The 22,605-nt window shown below is 42.9% G+C and overlaps 3 protein-coding genes across 6 annotated transcripts in view; 1 reads left to right on the top strand and 2 right to left on the bottom strand.

Moving 5' to 3' along the window:
- Positions 1-3,129: 3,129 nt before the first annotated feature.
- RAB13 (RAB13, member RAS oncogene family) lies at positions 3,130-7,161 on the bottom strand. The gene is made up of 8 exons (XM_069478686.1): positions 6,943-7,161; positions 5,481-5,541; positions 4,569-4,629; positions 4,191-4,268; positions 3,988-4,077; positions 3,801-3,866; positions 3,656-3,709; positions 3,130-3,484 (listed from the first exon to the last, which is right to left on the bottom strand). The coding sequence occupies exons 1-8, from the start codon at positions 7,064-7,066 to the stop codon at positions 3,410-3,412; spliced, it is 609 nt and encodes a 202-aa protein (XP_069334787.1). The 5' UTR covers positions 7,067-7,161; the 3' UTR covers positions 3,130-3,409.
- A 3,122-nt stretch (positions 7,162-10,283) lies between these two features.
- RPS27 (ribosomal protein S27) lies at positions 10,284-15,451 on the top strand. Of its 3 annotated transcripts, XM_069480570.1 has the most exons (6): positions 10,284-10,320; positions 10,432-10,552; positions 10,630-10,738; positions 11,115-11,225; positions 11,652-11,832; positions 15,345-15,451. In XM_069480570.1, exons 3-5 carry the CDS (start codon positions 10,720-10,722, stop codon positions 11,678-11,680), a joined length of 159 nt encoding a protein of 52 aa, XP_069336671.1. In that variant the 5' UTR covers positions 10,284-10,320; positions 10,432-10,552; positions 10,630-10,719; the 3' UTR covers positions 11,681-11,832; positions 15,345-15,451. The 3 variants fall into 3 exon arrangements, with proteins under 3 accessions (XP_069336671.1, XP_069336670.1, XP_069336669.1); XM_069480569.1 differs by having other exon boundaries at positions 10,284-10,552; XM_069480568.1 differs by lacking the exon at positions 10,432-10,552 and having other exon boundaries at positions 10,304-10,320.
- NUP210L (nucleoporin 210 like) overlaps positions 12,035-22,605 on the bottom strand; it is a 95,249-nt gene continuing 84,678 nt past the window's right edge. Inside the window, exons 34-40 of one of the 2 annotated variants that reach the window (XM_069480529.1) lie at positions 20,589-20,715; positions 17,615-17,764; positions 16,023-16,273; positions 15,373-15,577; positions 12,985-13,089; positions 12,359-12,433; positions 12,035-12,275 (exon numbers count right to left, since the gene is read on the bottom strand). In XM_069480529.1, the coding sequence (XP_069336630.1) occupies positions 12,175-12,275; positions 12,359-12,433; positions 12,985-13,089; positions 15,373-15,577; positions 16,023-16,273; positions 17,615-17,764; positions 20,589-20,715 (1,014 nt within the window). In that variant the 3' untranslated portion in view covers positions 12,035-12,174. The remainder of the gene's footprint in view (positions 12,276-12,358; positions 12,434-12,984; positions 13,090-15,372; positions 15,578-16,022; positions 16,274-17,614; positions 17,765-20,588; positions 20,716-22,605) is intronic. The other variant, XM_069480530.1, reaches the window with a different exon arrangement.

The raw sequence follows: 22,605 nt of genomic DNA, 5'->3' as shown, positions 1-22,605 counted from the left end.
ATCTCTACAGAAAGTAAGAAAAATCAGTTGGGTGTGGTGGTGTGTGCTTATAGTCCTGGCTACTTGGGAGGCTGAGGCAGGAGGATCTCTTGAGCCCAGGAGTTCCAGGGTGCAGTGAGCACTGATGACATCACTGCACTCTAGCCTGGGCAACAAAGCAAGCTCTGTCTCAAAAACAACAAAAAAAGGGGGTTCATCTCCATATTTCTTGTTAACTCTGCTCCACATGCTCCTCCTCCAAGGCATCTTTCTAGCCTAAAGACCACTGCCTCTGCCCTTCCCCACAGCCCTAAGGGTAGAGCACTTTATTTTGGGATTAACAGCATATCTGATGGCATATCCCATAAATTCTGTCCTCCCATCAGACCTAAAGCTGGCCTCTCAAGAGCAGAGACTACCAGACTGTAGAAAGACCACTGAATGGAAGTTGAAAAAAAACAAAACCTGGGCCTTAGTGCAGTGACTCACAGCTGTAATCCCAGCACTTTGTGACGCCAAAGCAGGGGGATTGATTGAGGCCAGGAGTTGGACACCAGCTTGGGCAACATAATGAGATCCTGTTCTACAAAAAAATTTAAAAATTGGCCAGGCATGGTGGCACATGCCTGTAGTCCCAGCTACTCGGAAGGCTGAGGCAGTAGGACTGCTTGAGCCCGGGAGTTCGAGGCTGCAGTGAGCTATGATTGTGCCACTGCACTCCAGCCCGGACAACAAAGCAAGACCGTGTCTCTAAGACAAGACAAGAAAAGAAAAAACCCAGTGAGGGCTGCGCTTTCATTTTGTTTTTGTTTTTTTTTTTAGAGACTGTGTCTCATTATGGCGCCCAGGCTGGAGTGCAGTGGCTGTTCACAGGCGTGATCATAGCATACTACAGCCTCAAACTCCTAGGCTCAAGTGATCTTCCTGCCTCAACCTCCCAAGTAGCTGGGACTACAGGTGTTTACCACCATGCCTAATTTTGAATTTGTTTGTTTAAGTTATTTGTATATTTATGTGTTATGTGTATTTGAATAGTTATATGTTACAAAAAGTAGACTGTGGGTTTTTTTCCAGTAGTTTTTAGCTATAAAGTTTTGGCTGAAATCTGCTAGTATCTGTTACTCCTTGCCAAATCCTACCTTATCTCATAACAAACTGTGAGATCTTGTAAGATTTCACTTCGACTAACCTGACCAAGCAACTAACTGGGGTCTCTACCCTGAAACTAGGTTTTCAAATATCTGCTCTGGGTTATGATGAAGATGTTAGTTTCTTTCCTGGGAGCCACAAAGTACAAGTCTTTCCTCATCTCTTTAGCAAATTAAACCAGCTCGGCTGTTGACTACAGAATTCAAACATAAGCCACAAAAAGGGCTTATCATTACCCCATCAAAGCTTGGAAACTTAATGTATTTATCAAATTATTTTATTACATTTAATTATTATTTCTCCCAGCACTATCAGGTTTTTTTGAGCGTTGTCTTTTACCAACAGAAACAGCAGCACAAAAAGAGACTTTCCTGCTGACTCTAGGGTAGCCATCCACTTTTACACTGAAGGGTTGGGGATTTCCTAATTGCCTTAAATATTGTATCCAAGAATAAAAATTATAATAGTACATTCGTCCTAATCAAATCTGACATGTTCACTGATCCTGATAAAAGATCAAATCTGTGAGATAATTTTGCTGTTTAAAAAATATTGTGGGACTGGGCACGGTGGCTTATGCCTGTAATCCTAGGACTCTGGGAGGCTGAGGCAGGAGGATTGCTTGAGGTCGGGAGTTCGAGACCAGCCCAAGCAAGAGTGAGACCCCCATATCTACCAAAAATAGAGAAAATTAGCCTCTACCAAAAATAGAAAAAATTAGCTGGGCATGGTGGCCTATGCCTGCAGTCTCAGCTAGTCAGGAAGCTGAGGCAAGAGGATCGCTTGAGCCCAGGAGTTTGAGGTTGCGCAGAGCTGTGATGACGCCATTGCACTCTACCCAGGGTGACAGAGTGAGATTCTCCAAAAAAAAAAAAAAATTAAAAAGTACTGTATATGATGAAAGGGAGCTATTTTCACTTAAGGGGGCTATGTATCAAACCTGAACTTTGTGATTGTTGTTCTTTTGCATGACAATAGTTTTGCCATCTTTGTTATTCAGTAGTTAAGAACTGTTTTTGTTAAAAGTTGCTTGTCCCTCTGCTTGTAAGTACCACCCAAAGGCTATGTCAACTATTGTGCCTGGCACACAGAAAATGCTCAATAAATATTTATGAATAAATGAACCTCTCATGTGTCTCATATTCCTCACCAATAAGAGCAGATAATAATGCCTAGCAAATATCTAAATGAACGATGGCTGGCAGAATCAAAGAAGCTTACACAGATCACTGTATGAACAATACTAGCTCCTGCTGTTTTCCTGAGGCTAGGTCTATTAGAGTCCTTCTCTCTTGGAATTTTCTGTACTCAGGATAAGACTCTGCAGAGTCCTCTAGACCCCATAATAGAAAGAGAAAATCCAGACATTCAGTTGACTCTGCCTCCTGCTGCTTGCTGTTTTCCTCACCAATTACACAGCTGGGGAAGAGACAGGGGTAGGAATAGTGCTGGGGCCACAGGAATGCACCCAGATTCAGGCAGACCAACCACTTTGGAGAAGCAAGAATTTGGTTTGAGTCTAGGCATGGTGGCTCAGGCCTGTAAACCCAGTACTTTGGGAGGCTGAGGCGGGACGATTGAGGCCAGGAGTTTGAAACCAGCCTGGGCAACATAGGGAGACTCTGTCTCTACAGAAAATAAGGTGTGGCAGTGTGTGCCTGTAGTCCCAGCTACTCTGAAGGGTGAAGCGAGAGGATTCCTTGAGCCCAGGAGTCTGAAGCTGCAGCAAGCTATGATTGTGCCACTGCACTCCAGCCTGTAAGACAAAGCAAGACCTGTCTCTAAAAAAAAAAAAAAAAGAAAAAAAGGATTGAGTTTGGAGAGTAATTCTAACAATAACGAGAGGTACCCAAACCAGGCACATTTATGCAAATGGTGGCCTTTAATACCAAGAAAGACCATGCAGAGTGACAGAATAAAACCTCAGAGAGTGGTGCTGAGTCAACCTCTCACAGGACCCTAAAACCTGATCTAGTTACAGAATAAATCAATGTATTTACATTTTTCTTTGCCCTGAAAACCTAGGGAAAGTCTGAAGCCTAAGGCCTTCTATCCTTACTTCCTTTCCTCCTCCTTCTCTTCCCGTCTCATTACCTTCTTTCACTTCCTCAATTCTTTGCCTTCCCTCTCTGCCTCTCCTCCTTCTCTCCTTTTCGTTTTTGTCTTCTCCATTTTCTCCTCATTCTCCTTACCATCTACCCATCTATTCCACCGAGCCCCTCAGCCCTGCCTCCCTCCGGTTCAGTTTCCAGGCTTAGGGTGGGGAGGCAAGAAAGGGTCCTCAGCCCAGGGAGCACTTGGTGTTCTTCTTGTCACAGGTTTTCAGGTCCGTGCTGGGAGCCATGTTGCCGTTTCCCTAGAGGGAGAAGGGTACGGGGTAAAGGTGTGAATGGCTAGTTGGGGTATGAGGCTATGAACTGTTTGAAGTCAACCCACCCTCGTGGGAAATCTTAGCATTGTTCCCCTCCTCAGTTTTCACCCCCAACGTACACACACAGTTGTACCTAGCCCAGCAGAATCAACTTACTGATCTCCGGCTTCCTGACTTGAGCAAGATGTCCCGGGCCAGGGAACTAAAAGCCTAAGGGCAGGGGGTTGGGGGCGGATTGGTCAGAACAGTTTGGAGGGGAAGACAATCTATCTTTCATCTGTTTGAGAGGGACAGGTCTCACCTCATCCACATTCATACTGGATTTAGCACTTGTTTCAAAAAATCGGATTCCATGCTCTCGGGCCAACTGTAGGGGGTGAAGTGGAAGGAGAGAGTTGGATTAAGGGCAGCACCCAAGTCCTCTGCAATCCAACTTCATCTTGGCCCTCCCAGCTCAGTTCTAGAACACTGCCCAGCCTGACCCTCACCTTATCAGCCTGCTCCTTCTGCACCTTCCTCTTGGCCTCCATGTCACACTTGTTTCCCAGCAAGAGGCGCTCCACCCCAGCCGAGGCATTCTAAGGGCAAAAGGGTAAGACAAGTAAAAGTTGGGTCTTGCCTATCCTCATGGCCCCCCTATTCATCCTCCAGGTTCTAACCAGTTCCCCCAACTCTTTTGGAGGGTCCTCACCTCTTTGATGCTTTTCATCCAGTTCTGGATATTCTCAAAGGACTTCTCGTCTGTGATGTCATATACTAAGATAATGCCCTGGGGGATGGCAAATTTCACTTTGGACTATATTCCTGCTTGGGCTCCCCACTGCCCTCTAAGTGACCCTGCAAGTTCCATCATGGGCCTAAACACTACGAAGTGTTGGGCCCTCTGCAACCCGCATTGTGACCCCCCATTTTTCCCTGCCCCAACCTTGGGCCCTTTGTACTCAGAAAATTATATTTCTCTTTTTAAAATTTATTTTATTTTTTTACTTCATAAGGGAGGTAAGGAACTCATAAAACCATATTCTATAGCCTCGTGCCCTCATCTCTTGTCCAGACCCACACTTCATACCATGGCTCCACGGTAATAGGCAGTAGTTATTGTCTTGAATCGCTCTTGGCCAGCTGTGTCCCTGGAGAAGTAGAAGGTATGAAGGATGGGGTGGGATAGGGGGAAGGGATTTCCAAGGGAAGAATTCCTCCCCTAAGAATGTAGCTTTTGCAACATGGTAGGGCTGAAAGGAAAAGAATGAGGAAATAATAAAGGAGAAAAGGGAAGAAAGACAGTTGGGCTGACTTTAGAAGATGGTACAGGCCAGAGAAACAAGCTGTCTCTTGTATGTTCACTGAATGCTTACCCTGTGTCAAGTACTGAGTATGTATCAACTTTATCTAATCCTCACTGTATCCTTGTTAGACGTGTTTTATTGTCCCTATTTTACAAATGAGGAAACAGATTTGGAATGGCTGAATAACTAATGAGGGCCAGGCGGCAGGTAAGTAACAGAACCAGGATTTGAACCCCAGTCTGCTCTCATATGTCATATCATAAGGCCTCCACCAAGCCTTATTCCACTTAAACACCTTCAGGGTCGCCAGCTTTCTTATGACAGTCAGGGTGAACCTCTATAATTGGCTTTCTGGGCTCTCCATCATTTAAGGAGAGCACGAGACTTGGAGTTAAGTCTTAATTCTGCTATTTGCCATTTAACTGCTGATAGTCTGTTTCCACATTATAGCTCAATAGAGATTGTTGTCAAATCAGAGAGTACTTTGGAGCCAGAGGAGGCAAGAGTTACAAACAAACAAACAAGCTGGGAGAGCAGGAAGAGCGATGGAAGGACAACCGAGAGAGGTGAGGAAAATGGATAGAAGTGCTGGAAGGAGCAATCAGGAAAGGGTGAGAAATGAAGCAAACAGAAGGAAAATAGCTGTAGGAGGTAAATGGGGAAGTCTGGTTTGGCATCCTGGGGGATTCACTCACCAGACTTGCAGTTTGATCTTCTTCCCCTCTATATCCACAGTGCGGATCTTGAAATCAATTCCTAGGGGTGGAAGGTGTGCAGCAAAGTTGAGACGTGTGTGTGCGTGTGTGTGTGTGTGTGTGTGTGTCTGTGTGTGTGGTGAGAGAGACAGGAATGGAGCAGTGGCAGTTCCAGAATGCCAGAAATTCTGCAGAGGAGCAATCTTGTTGGAAATGCAGAGCTAGAGAATTTTCCCAAAGCTATTTTGTTGTTGTTGCTGTTTCAGAGACAGGGGTCTCACTATATTGCCTAGTCTCGTTGTGAACTCCTAGGCTCAAGCGATCCTCCTGCCTCAGCTTCTGGAGTAGCTGAGACTACAGGCGTGCACCACTGCACCCAGCTCCTAAAGCTGTATTTGTATAGCAAGAATATGGATTTTACTTAGATTTTGGAGGCGAGAAGCAACCCTCACACCACCTCTTGGGCTCACTCAGCCACAACAGCTGACAACCCTCTCAATTTAGTCTCTGTTTCCCCCCAATATTACTTTCATGTTCCTCTTCCCTTCTGTTTTTTTTTTTAGAGCCCTCTACTCTTGGTACTTCACCCACTCTCTTTTAAAGAGTAAAGGAAAAAGTAGCTGATGCCAGTCTATGTGAATTAACTAGTGGGCCAAGCTTGGAATTAAGAAAGTCTGAGGCTAAAAAGGATTCCTTCTGGGACTGAATTAGGAAAGAGGGGCACTTTTCCTTTCCCTTTGTAACCAGAATTGTCTTGAGACTCTTCCTGTCTTATTTCCCAGCCAGAGGAGATGAGAAGGGAGGAGAGGAGACAATGTTCTTCTTACTAGAAACTTGGGCACCTCCCCCAGGCCTGCTGGGAGCCCCAGGGAGGAGGTTGAGTCACCAGGCTGACTCAGACCCCAAAAGTCCCCTCATTTCCACCTTCCTCACCAGGCTGACTGCATATTCATGATCACAGTCCTTGAGCCACCCTCCACCCCATTCCACCCTCTCCAACCCTTAAATTGAGGCGCAGGGAGACAGACAGGGAAGTAGATGGTAAGGTGGGGATGCAATGGGAGAGTTTGAAGCTCATGGGACAGAAAGAAGCTGGGAGAACTGGGACACAGATGTTGGGGGAGAGGAATATAGGAAATGTGAAGAGTGGATCAAGAGAGTTCTAGGTGGATGAGGGAGGGAAAAGAGGAGCTGAGAGGGAAATAGAGAAGGGTTCATGTGGATTTGGGGGGACTAGGGAGACTAAGTACCAAGAAAATGAGGGGCTGGCAGCCACTGAAGAGTTACCTACCGGGAGGATTCAGAGAGGTTAGAGGTTTGGGTACCATCCAGAATTTAGGCTCCTAGAATTTAGAAGCCTTATTCTAAGGGGGTGGAAATGTGGGGTCACTAGTAATCTAGGAGCTTGAGGATGAGGTCACGAGGGGGAATCGGGGGTCTGGGATATGGCCAGTGGGCTCACCGATGGTGGAGATGTAAGTGTTGTTGAAGTTGTCCTCTGCAAAGCGAATGATCAGACAAGTCTTGCCCACCCCAGAGTCCCCGATCAGCAGCAACTTGAAGAGGTGGTCGTAGGCTTTGGCCATGGCGGACACTGGGGGAGCCGGGGGAGGGGTGGGGAAGCGCCCGGCACTGGTAGGCGGGATTGGAGGGTTGGCGGACAGAGCCCAGGCCAGGAAGAAGTTTTCCTCCCTCTCCCCGCCCAGGCTCCGGGAAAGAAGAGAGGCGGCACTCCTCTGCGCTCCACCCTCTGCCCGCCCACCACTTTGGGCAGGCCAAGGAGGCCCGGCCAGCCCAGCCTTGTGTTCGCTTGGCTTTTCCTTCCCAGCCTAGGCAGGCCTGTCTCCCTCGCTATTTCCTGTAACCTTTTGCTAACTATCGTTCCCCTCTTTTGACCTCACTCTTCCATTCTGAAGCCAGAGAGGTTGGGTAAAGGAAAGTGAGGTTTAAGCAAGAAGATACGGGAAGAGGAATTTTAGAGGCATCAGGGCAAGGGAAAAGAGTGTAGGAATAAGGCTGAAGTAGGGATGGCACTGGAGATTGACAAAAATTTGGGGCTGATTTTTAGAGAGGCTATTCGAGGAAGGTAGAAGTTGAGTTATGACGAGTTTCTGGGGACTGTGCAAAAGGCAGTCCTAGAATTCTAGTGTTAGTGTTGCAAGCCTTTAGCTCTATGGATCCCAACTCCCTTTGAAAAAAGCGGGATGCCCAGAAGTAGGGGGTTATTTGTTAAGTCAGTCTGCCCCCTGGTGGAATGCAGTGAAAATTTAAATTAATTATAATACCGAATCAGCCCCACCCCATCCCAACACAAACACACACAGACCACCTAGACACATTGTAGGGCTTCAGTCAGAACAGTCTGGGACCCTATGTGTGATTTCTTTGACCAGATAGCTCAGGAAGATAGAAATTGGGACTGAAAACGTCATTCTTCACATTAATATTTTGATATGGCCCTCTTAAGGTGCAGTACTTCTGATACCTCACTGAATGGGCTGTGAATGTGTAGCCTTGGCAACCAGGAAGCTGAAATATGGAGAGCGTGGCTGTAAAGAAACAAGTTTATCTCCGCCTTTGGAAAAAATTATTCAAAATATCTGCTTTTCTAACAGTGGGTCAGTAGAATTGTCCTTGTTTAAAGATGGGTACTGATTGTGAATAGGTATCTTTGGACACTTCACATATCCTTGTCACATTCTGTGTCCATATTTGTCCCTTCAGAAACACAACTATTAACTCTCCTATTGTCCATTCTTTCACCTCTCATTCTCTCTTCAGGCTGTGGCACAAACTTGTCTTCCCTATTTCTTCTCACTGACCAAACCAGATCTCACCTGTCCTCGAAATTACTCTTCAATTTTCATGGGGTATGCTGATAAAAATCCATCAGTTCTTTCACTTTTTATCTTATTTTGCCTGGATTTAGACCTTTCATCCTCAGCAATATATTAATATTATTCTTGCCCACCTCTCTGAACTGTACTTATGCTGGAATATACCTGCTTTCAGGGGACTCTTATCTCGTAGTATTCTCTCCTTAGCTCTCAAAGCCTCAGCAACAATGCCCTTCCCCCTCAATCATGCCAGGCACATTCTGGCCTTGGGGTTTGTATTGCAAGCTCTTCCCTCAGCCCAGAATGCTCTTCTCTCAAATATGTGCATGGTTGGCTTCTGGTCTTTCAGATTTCAGCTAAACATCACTCCCTCAGAGGTTTCTCTGGCCCATCAGTAGCATGCTGGAATCAGTTCTTACCGACTTACGAGGAAAGACTGGGCACATCCCTTACCAATTTATGTTCAATGATGTCACTTTGGTAGTTTGAAATCAGCCATTGTGGGAGCATTTACAGCACTGCAATCAACAAGGACTACAAATCAAAGCTTTTCTTGGTTGTTAAACCTTTGCCAGCACACCTCTGCCTGGAACTCACACTCCTTGTCTTATCCTTTTCCTTTGGAATTAACCAGGCACCCAAATGCCATCTGGGTCATCTTTGTCCCTCCTTTATGACAAATGGACATTCTGAACCTTCGGTCATTATTAGAAGATGATGCTTTGGTCTTCATCCTTCCTTTCTTTTCATAGTCTGGCAAGGGTGTCAATGTGGGGAAAAGAATTGGAGAATGTAAACTGGCAAAACCTTATTGGAAGTCAGTTTAGTAGTAACTCTCAGTGTACATACCCTTGATTCAGCAATTCAATTTTTTTTCAACAACTCAATTTTAGAGATTTTCCTACAAATATCGTCATACAGGTGCAAGAGAATCTATCTATATGTATATATCTCTGTTATCATTATTTACATCCTTATATTTTTTCTTTTTTTTGTGAATCGGGCAGCCTCTCGAACCAGAATAGGTTCAGAGAGACTCTGAGCATCTTTATACGTATGTGTGGATATACATATATATGTAAAGATGTGTGTAGCTACGTAGACACATATTCTGTTATCCCTGGACAACGTATTTAACTTCTCCGGACATCAATATCTTAATCTGTAAAATGTGGATAATAATAGCATCGCCCTCATAGAGTTGCTGTGAAGATTAATTAACATATGTACAGTAAGCACTGTGTGTTTAATTGTAATTATTATACAGACGGAAAGGATTGTTTTAATTTTTTTTTTTTTTTAGACAGAGTCTCACTCTGTTGCCCGGGCTAGAGTGAGTGCCGTGGCGTCAGCCTAGCTCACAGCAACCTCCAACTCCTGACCTCGAGCGATCCTCCCGCCAGAGCTTACCAGAGTGCTAGGATTACAGGCGCGAGCCACCGCGCCCGGCCTAAAGGGAAAGGATTGGAAGGAGACAAAATAATTTGTTTTTAAAATTTACACCACATATCTCCAGGAACAAAATAAATTTTAGCAGTGGTAAACCCTAGGAGTAGGTTAGGGGTGGGGAAAATACGAAGAGCGCTTTTTTTTAATATTTACATCTTGAATTGGGTAACTGAGAAATGGTAAGGAAGTCTTGGATACCGCTCGTTTTCCCTGTTGTTTTCCTCAACTGTTCCTATTAGGCTTCAACTGTCAAAAGTGTGGCCCCAAATTTTTAAAGCGTCTGTTTATCCCTCGGATAGTGATCAAACGCCGACCTCAAGATAGCAAGCTATCCCTCTCAACGTGGCGACACACCTGTCTCATAACTATCATTTAGAGTCCTTCCGAAGATGGCACCTCCCTGCCCGCCCCGATGCAGGACTGAGAGCAGGACCTTCCCAATATGGCTGCACAAGACTTGTGCGTCATTTCCTGTAAGTTGCCGGATATAAGGAGCAGGATTTCCGCTTTTCCCCCTTTTCCGGCGGTGACGGCCTTCTCACGAGAACATGCCTGTGAGTCCCTTGGTCCAGGTTTCGGCGGAGATCTCGCTCTTCTGTCCGCAGCCTCCCCTCACGCTGATTTCGGATCGTAGAGGGTCCTCATTTACCCTCTGCACTTCTTAGGACATTAACTCCAGGGACCGCAGCGGCCCACGGGCCACCCGCATAGACGGGAGCGGAGAGGAGATAAGATGGCGGCCCAGCTGCGCAGACACCAGGGGCCGCGAGGGGCGAGCTCTCCCCGGTGTGTGATAGTGGGGGCTGTTTTCAATCATTTCATTTTCGCCATTGGTTTCTAAATCTCTGCATTTTTGCTCTTAGCTCGCAAAGGATCTCCTTCATCCCTCTCCAGAAGAGGAGAAGAGGAAACACAAGAAGAAGCGCCTGGTGCAGAGCCCAAATTCCTACTTCATGGATGTGAAATGCCCAGGTAAGAAGATGGCTTGCGTGATGGAGAAAGCACTGGACTTCAACAGTTGGAAGAAGTTGTAGCGTGAGTTGTGTCATATGCTTGAAGCAGCCCAGGGGCTTCAGTTTCTTTGTCTGTAAAACGGAGTCTGTAATACTGTCCCTGATTTTCTTAAAATTCAGATGTACTAGGTTGGCAAAGTTTTGGATTTTAGAAGAAGTGATTCAGTTCAGAGTGATCTCCCATCAAAATTCTATATACAAACTTTTTATTCCTTTGCTGCAGGAAACTAATGAATGGGATGATGAGTTGGGCTTAAATGAAGGAAAGATAACGGGGGGCAATAATGGGGAGAGTGTTAACTGCTTATTTTTTGGCGGGTTTTTTCCCCCCCCAGGATGCTATAAAATCACCACGGTGTTTAGCCATGCACAAACAGTAGTTTTGTGTGTTGGTTGCTCTACTGTCCTCTGCCAGCCTACAGGAGGAAAAGCAAGGCTTACAGAAGGTAAATGGTTTAACAAATACTGTGATTTGGAGATTGAATCTTTTTGTTTCCCCTCGAAATAAAAAAACTTCTTATAGGCTTTGAATCTTACATAGTGAAAGGGATCATGTGTAATGTTAATTTTCAGACTGTCACGTAAAGACAGTTTGAATTCGGTAGTTTTTTTTTTTTAAAGCAGTTATTAAAACCACGTATTTACAAAGCAGTATGTCTAAAACTGGGATGGATGGGTGATAAAAGGGCTTCATATGGGTTGAAGCTGCTGTGAAGTGACCAAAGTGATATAAATGATTAGGTAGCTAAAGAGGTTGAGGAAAGTGAAGATGTAGATTTCTGAGGGTGGATCACTAGACATCTGCTTGTTTTGTGGGAGTGGACAGGGTACTTAGGCTAATGTCAGCTAATCTCTGAAACTCTTTCTTCCAGGATGCTCCTTCAGAAGGAAGCAGCACTAAGTATCCTGCTTGAATGAATGGGAAACCATCCCAATAAACTAAACACATTTTGGATATATCCTGTTTGTTGTCTTGTTTAACTGCTAGGAAGTTCCTGCCTCAAGTATTCAGGGGCCACCAGAAGAGTGGAATACTAGAGTCATTTGGGGCAAGTAAGTGACCAAATACTTAAAAAATCCATTTGGAACATTTTTACCCACCTGGGCTCGTTGGGTAAATCTTAAGAGTTTGATTTTTAAAAACTGGGAATACTACATAAATGAGATTTTCACTTTGGTGTTTTCTTAGAGTCAAGAACGGACAGTGAATCTTTACAACACAATCCAACACATCATTTTAATTAAAAAAAAAAAAAAGAAAAGCTTAGGATCCTTTATTTACAGTTCTCAGAAGCTTTGTTTGGAGGCTTAGTATAGAGTTTGCTGCTTCCTTCCTTTTCCAGAGCTACAAATCTCCATTCCCCCACAGTTAAAGGGGACTTGTCCAAGTGGAGGTTAGTGCCTTATACTCCATAACCAATGTTGTAGCCGACTCTGGGCCAGTGGGGCTTGTGGACTCGTAAAGGGAGGAGGAGAATATGTAGAAGTATAAGGACCTAGAGTGGGGGGAGGAAGATCGAAAGGTTGAGTGAATTAAATTGTGTATAGTTTTTCAAAAATGAGGACAGTGGTTCTTTACCTGGCTGTGGTGTTCCTGGAGTTGGTACGTAAACAACTGGAACACTCTGTATCTTGTTTAAGAAGGCATTGTATGCTGGAAAAAGGACAAGAGAGATGTTAAAAAAAAAAAAAAAGCATCTGGCTGCTGTTGGAGGAAGGCCTTAAAAGACAAAGTAAACTCTAAAATGATATTTAATATTGCTGTGAAAGCAGTGCTTCAGATTAATAGTAATATATTACTACAGGAAATTATTTGACCCATTATGGAGATATTTTCATTCAACTTTTGGCTCAAAGATGGAAATGGCAGATGTGTACAATGGTGATGTACTGCATTACTTGAATCATCCCTAGGTGTGAATTTTAGCAAAAGTAGATGTTATATCAAGATTGAGCAGTGGTTCCTACTCCTGAGTGGTGTGTCATAGTTCGCTACATACAATTTATTGCTTCCTGGTAGTAGTAAGTTGAGGAGGACCTTTAGTCCACTGTGTGACTAGGGTTAGGGCAGCTAGCTCGGTTTCAACCACTTGTCACAAATTATATGGAATAAACAGCTAATTTTCATCCTCATATGGTTTGTGAAATGAAATGAAGGCAGTTTCCAAATCAGAGTCCATGGTACTGAATATAAGGACTCCTTACCTAGAAAGATGAAAGCTGTTGATGCCAATACTGCAAAGAGAGTCAAGAGGAAGATTTGGTAAGAACCAATGAACTGCCCGAGGATGCTTGAATCTTCACATTGATCTATGCATTGGCCTTGACAAAACAAGATAATAGTTACTTAGTAACATCTAGGGCAGATACTGCATTTAAAGATGTGTAGTCAAAAGAGAAATGCTCAAAAACCCAGCCCTTAATGGAAAGAAGAGGGCTTCAAATGTGATCTATACTTGGCTCTTTCACGTTTTTTTTTTTGGCTTCTTCCTATCTCCAGGACTCTGATTCTTGAGCCTGTTATTTCTTCTCAGATTACAGAAGATGCTTCAAATTCTCTGCTACCTTAAAATTCCAGTTACCTTTTCTGTGCACTGTAATCCCAGGTGATATGCTTGCCATTTACAATTCTAATTTCTCTAATCTCAAAACATTTCTTTAGATCATCATTGATTTATTAAATCTAGTATCCTTGATCCTACTCAGGATGTTGTTTCTAGGGAGCATTCAGACTTGTACCTAACCTTATCGATAAAACTTTATAGAATTGTATGTTTGAAGCATATTTGGAATCTGCATTTGGTAATTTCAAATTCTTCAGTATCTAGAAATGAATTTCCCCCTCCGACTGCCTGAAATTCAGGCCTTCCCATATAAATTGGTTACCAGGTGCTCATACCTAGTTGCTGTTACGCATCCCTAGTATAGGCCTTCTACCTCTAGACTCCTGACTGATCTTACCTTTCAACCATACTCTCAATCTTCACTATTTGCGAACTACCTCACTCAGAAATAATTTGAGGTTGCAGACACTAAAACTAATCCTTGATAGGATCCCACTATTAAAAGCTTCTGGCTTTCCAGTGTCTGTAGGGCCATAGTCCAAATAAAACTTAGAAGCCATATTAATTAGCTGGGAATGGTGGTATGCACCTGTAGCCCCAGCTAATCAGGAGGCTGAGGCAGGAGGATCACGTGAACCCAGGAGTTCAAGGCTATGATGAGCTGTGATCATGCCACTGCACTCTGGCCTGGGCGACAGAGCAAGGACCATCTCTTAGAAAAAAAGAATGGAAATGCTAACTTGCAGTTTGAGGTTAATTGAAAATGAAGGTGCAGTTTTTTTTTACCCCCACTCAGGGTCATGGACACCTTGGATTCTGTCTGTGGACCCATAGATCTGTGGACTGTAAGATTTAAAAACTCTGCTCTACTAGAAAGCACAGATTGACCAACAGATTGGTGTTCTAGTAGCGTTTCTAGTAGCAGGGAATCTAGAGAGCATCTCAATTTCCTCAGCTCTTACATAGGGAAAAGCACCTACCTCTTAGAGTAAGAGAATTAAAAAACAAAATGCATATAAATGTGCTTGGGATATTTTTCAGTACATACCAGGTGCTCACAAAAACAACAGAAAACTTTCCGATTAGAAGATAGGATTTAGCCTAGTTCACTCCCAGTAATTAAGAGAAGCACTGAGGGGTGAGGAAGTGGATGTGACTAATGTAAGTATGGTTCTCTAGCTTTCCCAACACCTCTTTCCATAACTATGTTCCCATTCCATCCAAACTTGGCATCGTTTCTAAACTAGGTGATGCCTGGAATCTGGATTTGGGGAAGTCTTGGTTCTAGTGTTTACCAACATTTGCCCCTTGCCTGATGTGAAAAGATCTAAATACTTTTCAAGAAACAAAACAGGCCGGGCGCGGTGGCTCACGCCTGTAATCCTAGCACTCTGGGAGGCCGAGGCGGGTGGATCGCTCGAGGTCAGGAGTTCGAGACCAGCCTGAGCAAGAGTGAGACCCCGTCTCTACTAAAAATAGAAAGAAATTATATGGACAACTAAAATATATATATATACAAAAAATTAGCTGGGCATGGTGGTGCATGCCTGTAATCCCAGCTACTTGGGAGGCTGAGGCAGGAGGATTGCTGGAGCCCAGGAGTTTGAGGTTGCTGTGAGCTAAGCTGACGCCACGGCACTCACTCTAGCCCGGGCAACAGAGTGAGACTCTGTCTCAAAAAAAAAAAAAAGAAACAAAACATTTATCAAGAAGTTTAAAGTAGGGTAAATAGTATACTTAAAAAGCTGATATGGCCGGACTTAACGTCTGTAATCCTAGCACTCTGGGAGGTCGAGGCGGGAGGATCGCTCCAGGTCAGGAGTTCAAGACCAGCCTGAGCAAGAGCGAGACACCCCCCCCCATGCAATTTAAAATTTATTTCTGAAATTCTGTTTAGTATTTTCAGACCACAGTAGACCATGGGTAAGTGAAACCTCAGAAGGCAAAGCTGCAGATGAAGGGGGCCTACTATAATATATTCTGTCTTCTTTCCCCCTCTAGATTAAAAATAGGGGCCTCCAATGCTCACCTGCACCTGAATTATCCTTCATAGCTCTCACTACCACTGCCTCACTTTGACTGGTGAGCACACAGGAAATATTGATGAAAACAGGTGATGCCATCTGCTGGAAGGAGGTGAAGTTGACTACTCTTACAGGGTAGATGGCCAGGCCAGGAGTGAGGGGAGAGTGCCTACGGCCAGAGACCACTAGAAGTGGAGAGCTGGAGAAGACCTTGAAGAAGAGATTAAAAAAACTCTTGTTTGAAAGAGGAAAAATCAGTTTTGTATCAATATGTTCCAATCTCAAACATATAAACTGTAAGAATTGCCAAGATCTGGATTTCACCCCCTTAGATATGTTGAAGGGTACGGGAAGAAAATGAGCTGTGAGAATAAAATAAGCTTCAAAAAAGTTTTGAACCAGAATATTCTAAAGATTATTTTAAAGATAGCAGTGGTGTTATCTTCCATGTGGACAAAGCTCATGACAGATTTTGGATTCTGAGATCCTGCCTGGCATTGTGAAGGGGACAAATTTAATGCATTAAATTTAGGAATTTCCCATGGTGATTTTTATTAAGTCACTCAGTAACTTCCTTTACCCTTGGAATGAGAATGAAAAGTCTCTTTTCAAATCTCTGATCTCCTGTACTTTTTTGGTCCCGTCTTTAACATACCTCTAGCTTCTCAAGAACTCTATCCACTCCCAGTACTCTTATCTCACTGATGTCTTGTTTGTGGCTAAGAACCAGTTCTGACTGGTTAATATAAAAGGCTGGGATGAAAGGAATGAGGATTCTTTGCATTCCATTCTTGCTACGTTCACTGACCAATGTGGCCCACCCATAAACTGATGTGTCAGCCATGCTGAGGTCCTGGAGCAGCTCCTCTGACTGCAGTCGAACCGTGATTAGGCAGACATAAATCCCTGAAAAAAAGGAAAAACTGAGCAGGAGGATTCAGAAGCTCTGTTGAGCCAACTCAACTTGTTGCCTAAGAATACCATTCCTATTCAGCATGTCAGGGAGTATTAAATAATATAGGACAAGCAGGGCAATTAAGGACTGGAGATAAAAAATGAAGTAGTGTTGGTGAAATCAGGAAAGGGTTTGAGAAAGACAAGCTTTGAGCATGGTTTAACCACTTCTCTATCAAACCACCTTTTGATGTCATTATTTCTGTCAATGGTATTGTTTTTCTAGTTACCCATGTTCAATCCTCAGCTGTCTTAACATCCTTTCCTTCATCACTATATCTAATCACTGTCCAAATCTTGCTAAATTCATCCTTTGAAATGTCTCTGACATTTGCCCCCTCTATTATTATTTCTCTCACTCTGGTCTAGACCCTCATCAATTCATGCTTGGATTATTGCAATGGCCCCCTCACTAGTCTCCTTGCCTCCTATTTCTCTTTCTTATTCGTTCTATATGCTGCCGCTAAATCCTTAAAAATTGCTTTCATTTTATCTTTGAAAAAAACTTCCCCAGGGCTCTAAACTACCTGGAATGCCCTGTTCCCTTCATATCTATCTTACTCCTAGTCATACTTCTAAGGTCATTTCCTCTGTAAAACCTTACCTTGTCCTCTAGGTTTGATGTAGACACTCCTTTCTTTCTGCTTTCCTAGCATGCCATGTATATCTCTATTCTGGAACTAATCGCCCTGTGCAGTAACAGTAAAAGTGCAAAGCTTCACTTTGTAACTCCAGTTCCTCTCCTGGGTACCAGGTATTATGGTTGATGCCCAACAGTTTGCTGAGTGAACCTTCTTTCAGTGGTTGCTCATTACCCGTACCATTCAAACTGCCTGGCCTAGGCTTAGGGGCTCTCTCAAGATGTAGCTCTACCCTATTAATACCTTACATTTGGCAGGAATCCTCTCATTTTAGATCAGTTGATTTATATAAAGTCATCCCAACATTGCTTATTTCTACTTCCTCTTGTTAATGCTGTTTTACCTTGGAATATCCTTCAGTTCAACAACAAACATTCAAACCTTGTGCTGGGAATAAAAGGTAAAAGAGACACAATCCAGACCCTCACAGAGATAATGGGGACTAAGAAAATAGTTATAAAAGAAAAGCACAGGGTGTTCTAGATGTGTTAAAAATTGGTTGAATGGATTGAACAACAATGTTGATTGAGAAGGATTTCACAGTTATATGTAAGATGAAAATGGAAGGTATAAATGCAATCCATTAAAAATGGGACAATTGTACAGATAGGAAAACAGAAGGGGAAAACCGGATTCAAGTGGTAGAACCTACCTTTCTCCATGCTGAAATTGGAATAGACATGAAAGACTTTACTTGCTGGAATGTCTAGCAAAGTATTACTGAACTGTACGTGGCACAGCATAAGGGTCTCTGGAAGAAGTTCTTTTTTAATGGCCAAGGCCTGATTTGGGGTACAGGATCCTAATGAGCAGAAAAGAGGTAAATACATTTGTCACTAACAAGAATTTGTAAAAGGAGAGACCATTATATGGAGGCAATTTGGTATCATAAAACAATATAAGAAAGAGGATCAGGTCTAGCTCGTTTGCCCAGCTCTTTTACAATCAAGGTGAAAGAAAAGTGTTAAGACCCCTGCCTCTGCTAGTTTGTGAATGACTACCGCATTATCTATGTCATACATAGATGGTGTCCTTTTTCAAAGACTTTTGGAATTCATTAGTGGGAATAAGATTACAGGGAAATTGGACAGCTATTAAAGCACTACAGTTGGGATATAGGTTTTAAGTCTATGAAGTTTTATGTTGGGGGAGGTATTTTAAGCCTAGGAAAGTTTGAGGGGAGGAGAGAGACCAGGTCTCACTCGGTCACCCAGGCTGGAGTGCATTGGCAGGATTGTAGCTCACTGCAGCCTCAAACTCCTCCTGCCTCAGCCTCCTGACTAGCTGGGACCACAAGCATGAGCCACCATGCCTGGCCAAGGAAGGCTTGTTTTTTATAAGTATAATATGATTCAAGCCAAAAAACCCTAGAACTTCATCACAAGTGGTGCCTTAACAGGAGCTACATTGCCATCAAGAAACGGACTGATGCTACTGTTGAATCAGCTACAATGCGTGGCATTGATTGAATAGGAGCTGGTATCCTGTTAAGATTTACCCCTGTACAGTTCTCAGTGGTTTCAGTTTGCTGAAGCTCTTTCTCAACGGCCTGCAGTCCAGTGACCATTCACATGTTCGAGAGACTATCAGCAATATCAAAGGGACTGATGCATGAGGTTTCTCAGTGAAATAAGTTGTGGTTTTAGAAAGATTCTGGGGAAATAAAATTGCAATCTGTTTTTTAAAATTTTAAGTTGGACAACAGTGGGTTGTCCAACTTATGAAGAAATATTTAGTACTTTGTAGGATAACCTGGAAAACTTTAAAGATCATTATTCTTATTTACACATACTTAGATTGTATTTATAATAAAATTAAATAGCTAATTTGAAAAAATATGTTAAGTACTTAAAAATTGAACGATAAAAGCAAATAGAGTTAAAATTATCTGAAGTTTTATAGACAATAATGATATTATGGTGCTTTGTTTTGAATGTTTTCTTGGCCAAAAAAACCCCACAAATAAACCCTTCCTCCAAAGAAAAACACACCTGGAATTTTTTTTTTTTTTTTTTTTTAATTGAGACAGGGTCTCTCTCTCTCTCTCTGTCACCTGGGCTAGAGTGCAGTAGCGTCATTATAGCTCACTGGAACCTCAAACTCCTGGGTGATCCTCCTGCTTCAACCTCCCAAGTAGTAGCTGGGACTATTTTTGTAGAGATGTCTGACTCTTGCTCAGGCTGGTCTTGAACTCCTGGCCTCAAGCTATCCTCCCACCTGGGCCTCCCAAAGTGCTAGGATTATGGGAGTGAGCCACCATGCCTGGCCTGAAATTAGTGAATGAATGAAAGAGCATAACATTTGGAGTGGGAAATATCTACCACTTTTGCCACTGACTGGTTGTTCCCTTGTACAAGTTACTTGCTCTTAGTCTCAGTATTCTCATTTTTAAAATGAGGCTAATAATTACTACATGATAAAATTGTTAAATGAGATAAAAAATATAAAAATTCCTAGCATAGAATCTTGAGTCTATTAGGAGCTTCTTGTATTTTAGTTTTCTTCCCCCCTTTTTGATGGTAAATCAGGCTAATATAGAAGAAAAAAGAAACAAAAACATATAAGGCAAATTTGCTAAGTAAAAAGCATTTCAGATGTAACCTAGTCTAACAATTCTCATATCTGGGGAAGCTTTAAAAGAATTGATTACGGCCGGGTACGGTCGCTCACGCCTGTAATCCTAGCACTCTGGGAGGCCGAAGCAGGAGGATTGTTTGAGCTCAGGAGTTTAAGACCAGCCTGAGCAAGAGCGAGATCCCGTCTCTACTAAAAATAGGAAGAAATTATATGGACAGCTAAAAATGTATATAGAAAAATTAGCCGGGCATGGTGGTGCATGCCTGTAATCCCAGCTATTTGGGAGGCTGAGGCAGGAGGATTGCTTGAGCCCAGGAGTTTGAGGTTGCTGTGAGCTAGGCTGACGCCACGGCACTCTAGCCTGGGCAACAGAGTGAGACTCAGTCTCAAAAAAAAAAAAAAAGATAGAATTGATTACTAGGCCCTACCCTGAATTTATTAAATCTCTGGATGGAGCCAGAGATGGAGTTTTTTTTTTAAACTAGAAAGGTAGTAGTGACTAGGTTGAGCCGTTTTTTTTTTTTTTTTTTTTTTTTTTTTGAGACAGAGTCTTGCTTTGTTGCCCAGGCTACATTGAGTGCCATGGCAGCAGCCTAGCTTACAGCAACCTCAAACTCCTGGGCTTAAGCGTTCCTACTGCCTCAGCCTCCCGAGTAGCTGGCACTACAGGCATGCGCCACCATGCCCGGCTATTTTTTTTTTTCTATATATATTTTAGTTGGCCAGATAATTTCTTTCTATTTTTAGTAGAGACAGGTCTCGCTCTTGCTCAGGCTGGTCTTGAACTCCTGACCTTGAGTGATCCACCTGCCTCGGCCTCCCAAAGTGCTAGGATTACAGGCGTGAGCCACTGCACCGGGGTTGAGCCTATTTTAAAACCTTAATCTAGTCATAATTTCTGAGTTCTTATAGGTCTCTATGACTTGTCAAGATGGACTCAGTTTTAAAATAAAAAGAAAACTTGGATTACTAATCTGAAGGGACAAATGAATTGAGGGAAGATGGGAAAGATTGAAACAACCACTCAAACCTATAAAGAAATTCCTGACCTTTCAGATTAACACCATTTCTGCCAATGGTGATGAAGAGCTTGAATACAGTTGAATTGGGGATATTGGTTAGGTAAGTCTTGAGGTCATAACTGAGCGTTAATCTTGATGATGCATTGACCACCACCTGTAAGCAAACCAAAGGAAAATCTGTACCTAAGTTCTTGGAGAATCTGGTTCCCTCCCTGTCCAACCCACATAACTTAATTAACCAAAAGCATCTGTTTCATACATGTACAAACTGCCCTTTTAGTGATCACATATTTGAGAACCACAAAATCTGTTTACCTTTGAGAACAAAATAAAATTTTTTTAGGAGGAAGTCTTTGTCCAGTTATTCCTTCCGACATATCTTCCCTTTGTATGACTGACTCTCTATTAAAATGCCTTTGAAAACAATTGCAGCATTCTTCAGGAAGTTCTTTGTTTTTTTTTTTTTTTTTTTTGAGACAGAGTCTCGTTCTGTTGCCCTGGCTAGAGTGCCGTGGCGTCAGCCTAGCTCACAGCAACCTCAAACTCCTGGGCTCAAGCCATCCTCCTGCCTCAGCCTCCCGAGTAGCTGGGACTACAGGCATGCGCCACCATGCCCGGCTAATTTTTTCTATATATATTTTTAGTTGTCCAGATAATTTCTTTGTATTTTTAGTGGAGACGGGAGTCTTGCTCTTGCTCAGGCTGGTCTCAAACTCTAACCTTGAGCGATCCTCCCGCCTCGGCCTCCCAGAGTGCTAGGATTACAGGCATGAGCCACTGCACCTGGCCAGGATTTTTTTTGGCTTTCTCCATAGTTGCATATAACCTCAACCTTTTCTGAAACAAAGTACTTTGTTTTTCTCAAGAATATTTGTAATGTTCTGCCTTACATTGTAGGTATTTTTATACTTGTTAAAATTCCTCATATTAGATTCTAAGTTCTTCAAGAACGTAAACTGGCCTTACTTTATCTTTGTACAACCTGTACCACGCCTTGTATATAAAGCAAGTGTTTAATGATTATGATGATAGAAAATGATGTGACCCTTATTTCTTCTGAATATCTTCAATTTAAATGTAATATTCTGTCCATTCTCCTTACTACTACCATAGTGTTGTTTTTTTTAATATTCAAGAACCTTAAAACCCAAATTAGTTACATTAAGAGCTCAGCGAAGGAAGGAGTGTTGTCTTTTTCATCGTTGTTATTTCCAGAGGCCAGCACAATGCCTAGCACATAACAGGATTCAATGAGTATCTGTTAGTGAATAATTAAGGATTCTACAAAGTATACAAATCCAAATATAAGTAAGCTTTTGACTTCCCTGTAGCATATAACACCACAGCCCATTCTTTCCCTTGCCTTCTATAACACTTTTTCTTTGCTTTTCTAGTTCCTAGTCCCTTCTTAATCTCTTTTTCTAGTTTTCATGCCACCTCTGTCCTTGAACCTCTTACCTGCTTATGATACAGGTTCTAGTTGGATATTATCCAAAGTTTCCCTCTCTACCCTTTATAGTCTTACGGGTTTTTTTTTTTTTTTTTTTTTTTGAGACAGAGTCTCTGTTGCCCTGGCTAGAGTGCCATTACGTCAGCCTAGCTCACAGCAACCTCAAACTTCGGGGCTCAAGGGATCCTCCTGCCTCAGCCTCCCGAGTAGCTGGGACTAGAGGCACTCACCACCACATCTGGCTAATTTTTTGTTTCTAGTTTTAGTTGCCTGCCAATTTTTTCTCTAATTTTAATAGAGACAGGGTCTCACTCTTGCTAAGGCTGGTCTAGAACTCCTGACTTCAAGCGATCCTGAGCTGTTTTGGGTTTTTTTGAGATAGTCTCGCTTTGTTGCCCAGGTGAGAGTGCAGTGGTGTGATCATGGCTCACTACAACCTCAAACTCCTGGGCTCAAGCAATCTTTCTGCCTCAGCCTCCAGAATAGCTGGGACTACAGGCGCACACCACCATACCCAGCTAACTTTTCTATTTATAGTAGAGACGGGGTCTTGCTCTTGCTCAGGCTGGTCTCGAACTCCTGAGCTTAAGTGAT

The sequence above is a fragment of the Eulemur rufifrons genome, chromosome 8, assembly GCF_041146395.1.
Source record: "Eulemur rufifrons isolate Redbay chromosome 8, OSU_ERuf_1, whole genome shotgun sequence".
Taxonomy (NCBI): Eukaryota; Metazoa; Chordata; class Mammalia; order Primates; family Lemuridae; genus Eulemur; species Eulemur rufifrons.
The sequence above is the reverse complement of the archived record's forward strand: the minus strand, read 5'-3'. Positions and strand labels throughout refer to the sequence as shown.

Excerpts from the sequence above, each read along its gene's own strand:
- RAB13 (XM_069478686.1), bottom strand. The coding sequence starts at position 7,066 with ATGGCCAAAGCCTACGACCACCTCTTCAAGTTGCTGCTGATCGGGGAC. Across the intron at positions 3,867-3,987 it reads AGAAGGAGCAGGCTGATAAG|TTGGCCCGAGAGCATGGAAT; the intron begins GTGAGGGTCAGG and ends CACCCCCTACAG. Across the intron at positions 3,485-3,655 it reads AGTCAGGAAGCCGGAGATCA|GGAAACGGCAACATGGCTCC; the intron begins GTAAGTTGATTC and ends TTCTCCCTCTAG.
- RPS27 (XM_069480568.1), top strand. Across the intron at positions 10,739-11,114 it reads CATGGATGTGAAATGCCCAG|GATGCTATAAAATCACCACG; the intron begins GTAAGAAGATGG and ends TTCCCCCCCCAG. Across the intron at positions 11,226-11,651 it reads AAAAGCAAGGCTTACAGAAG|GATGCTCCTTCAGAAGGAAG; the intron begins GTAAATGGTTTA and ends TCTTTCTTCCAG.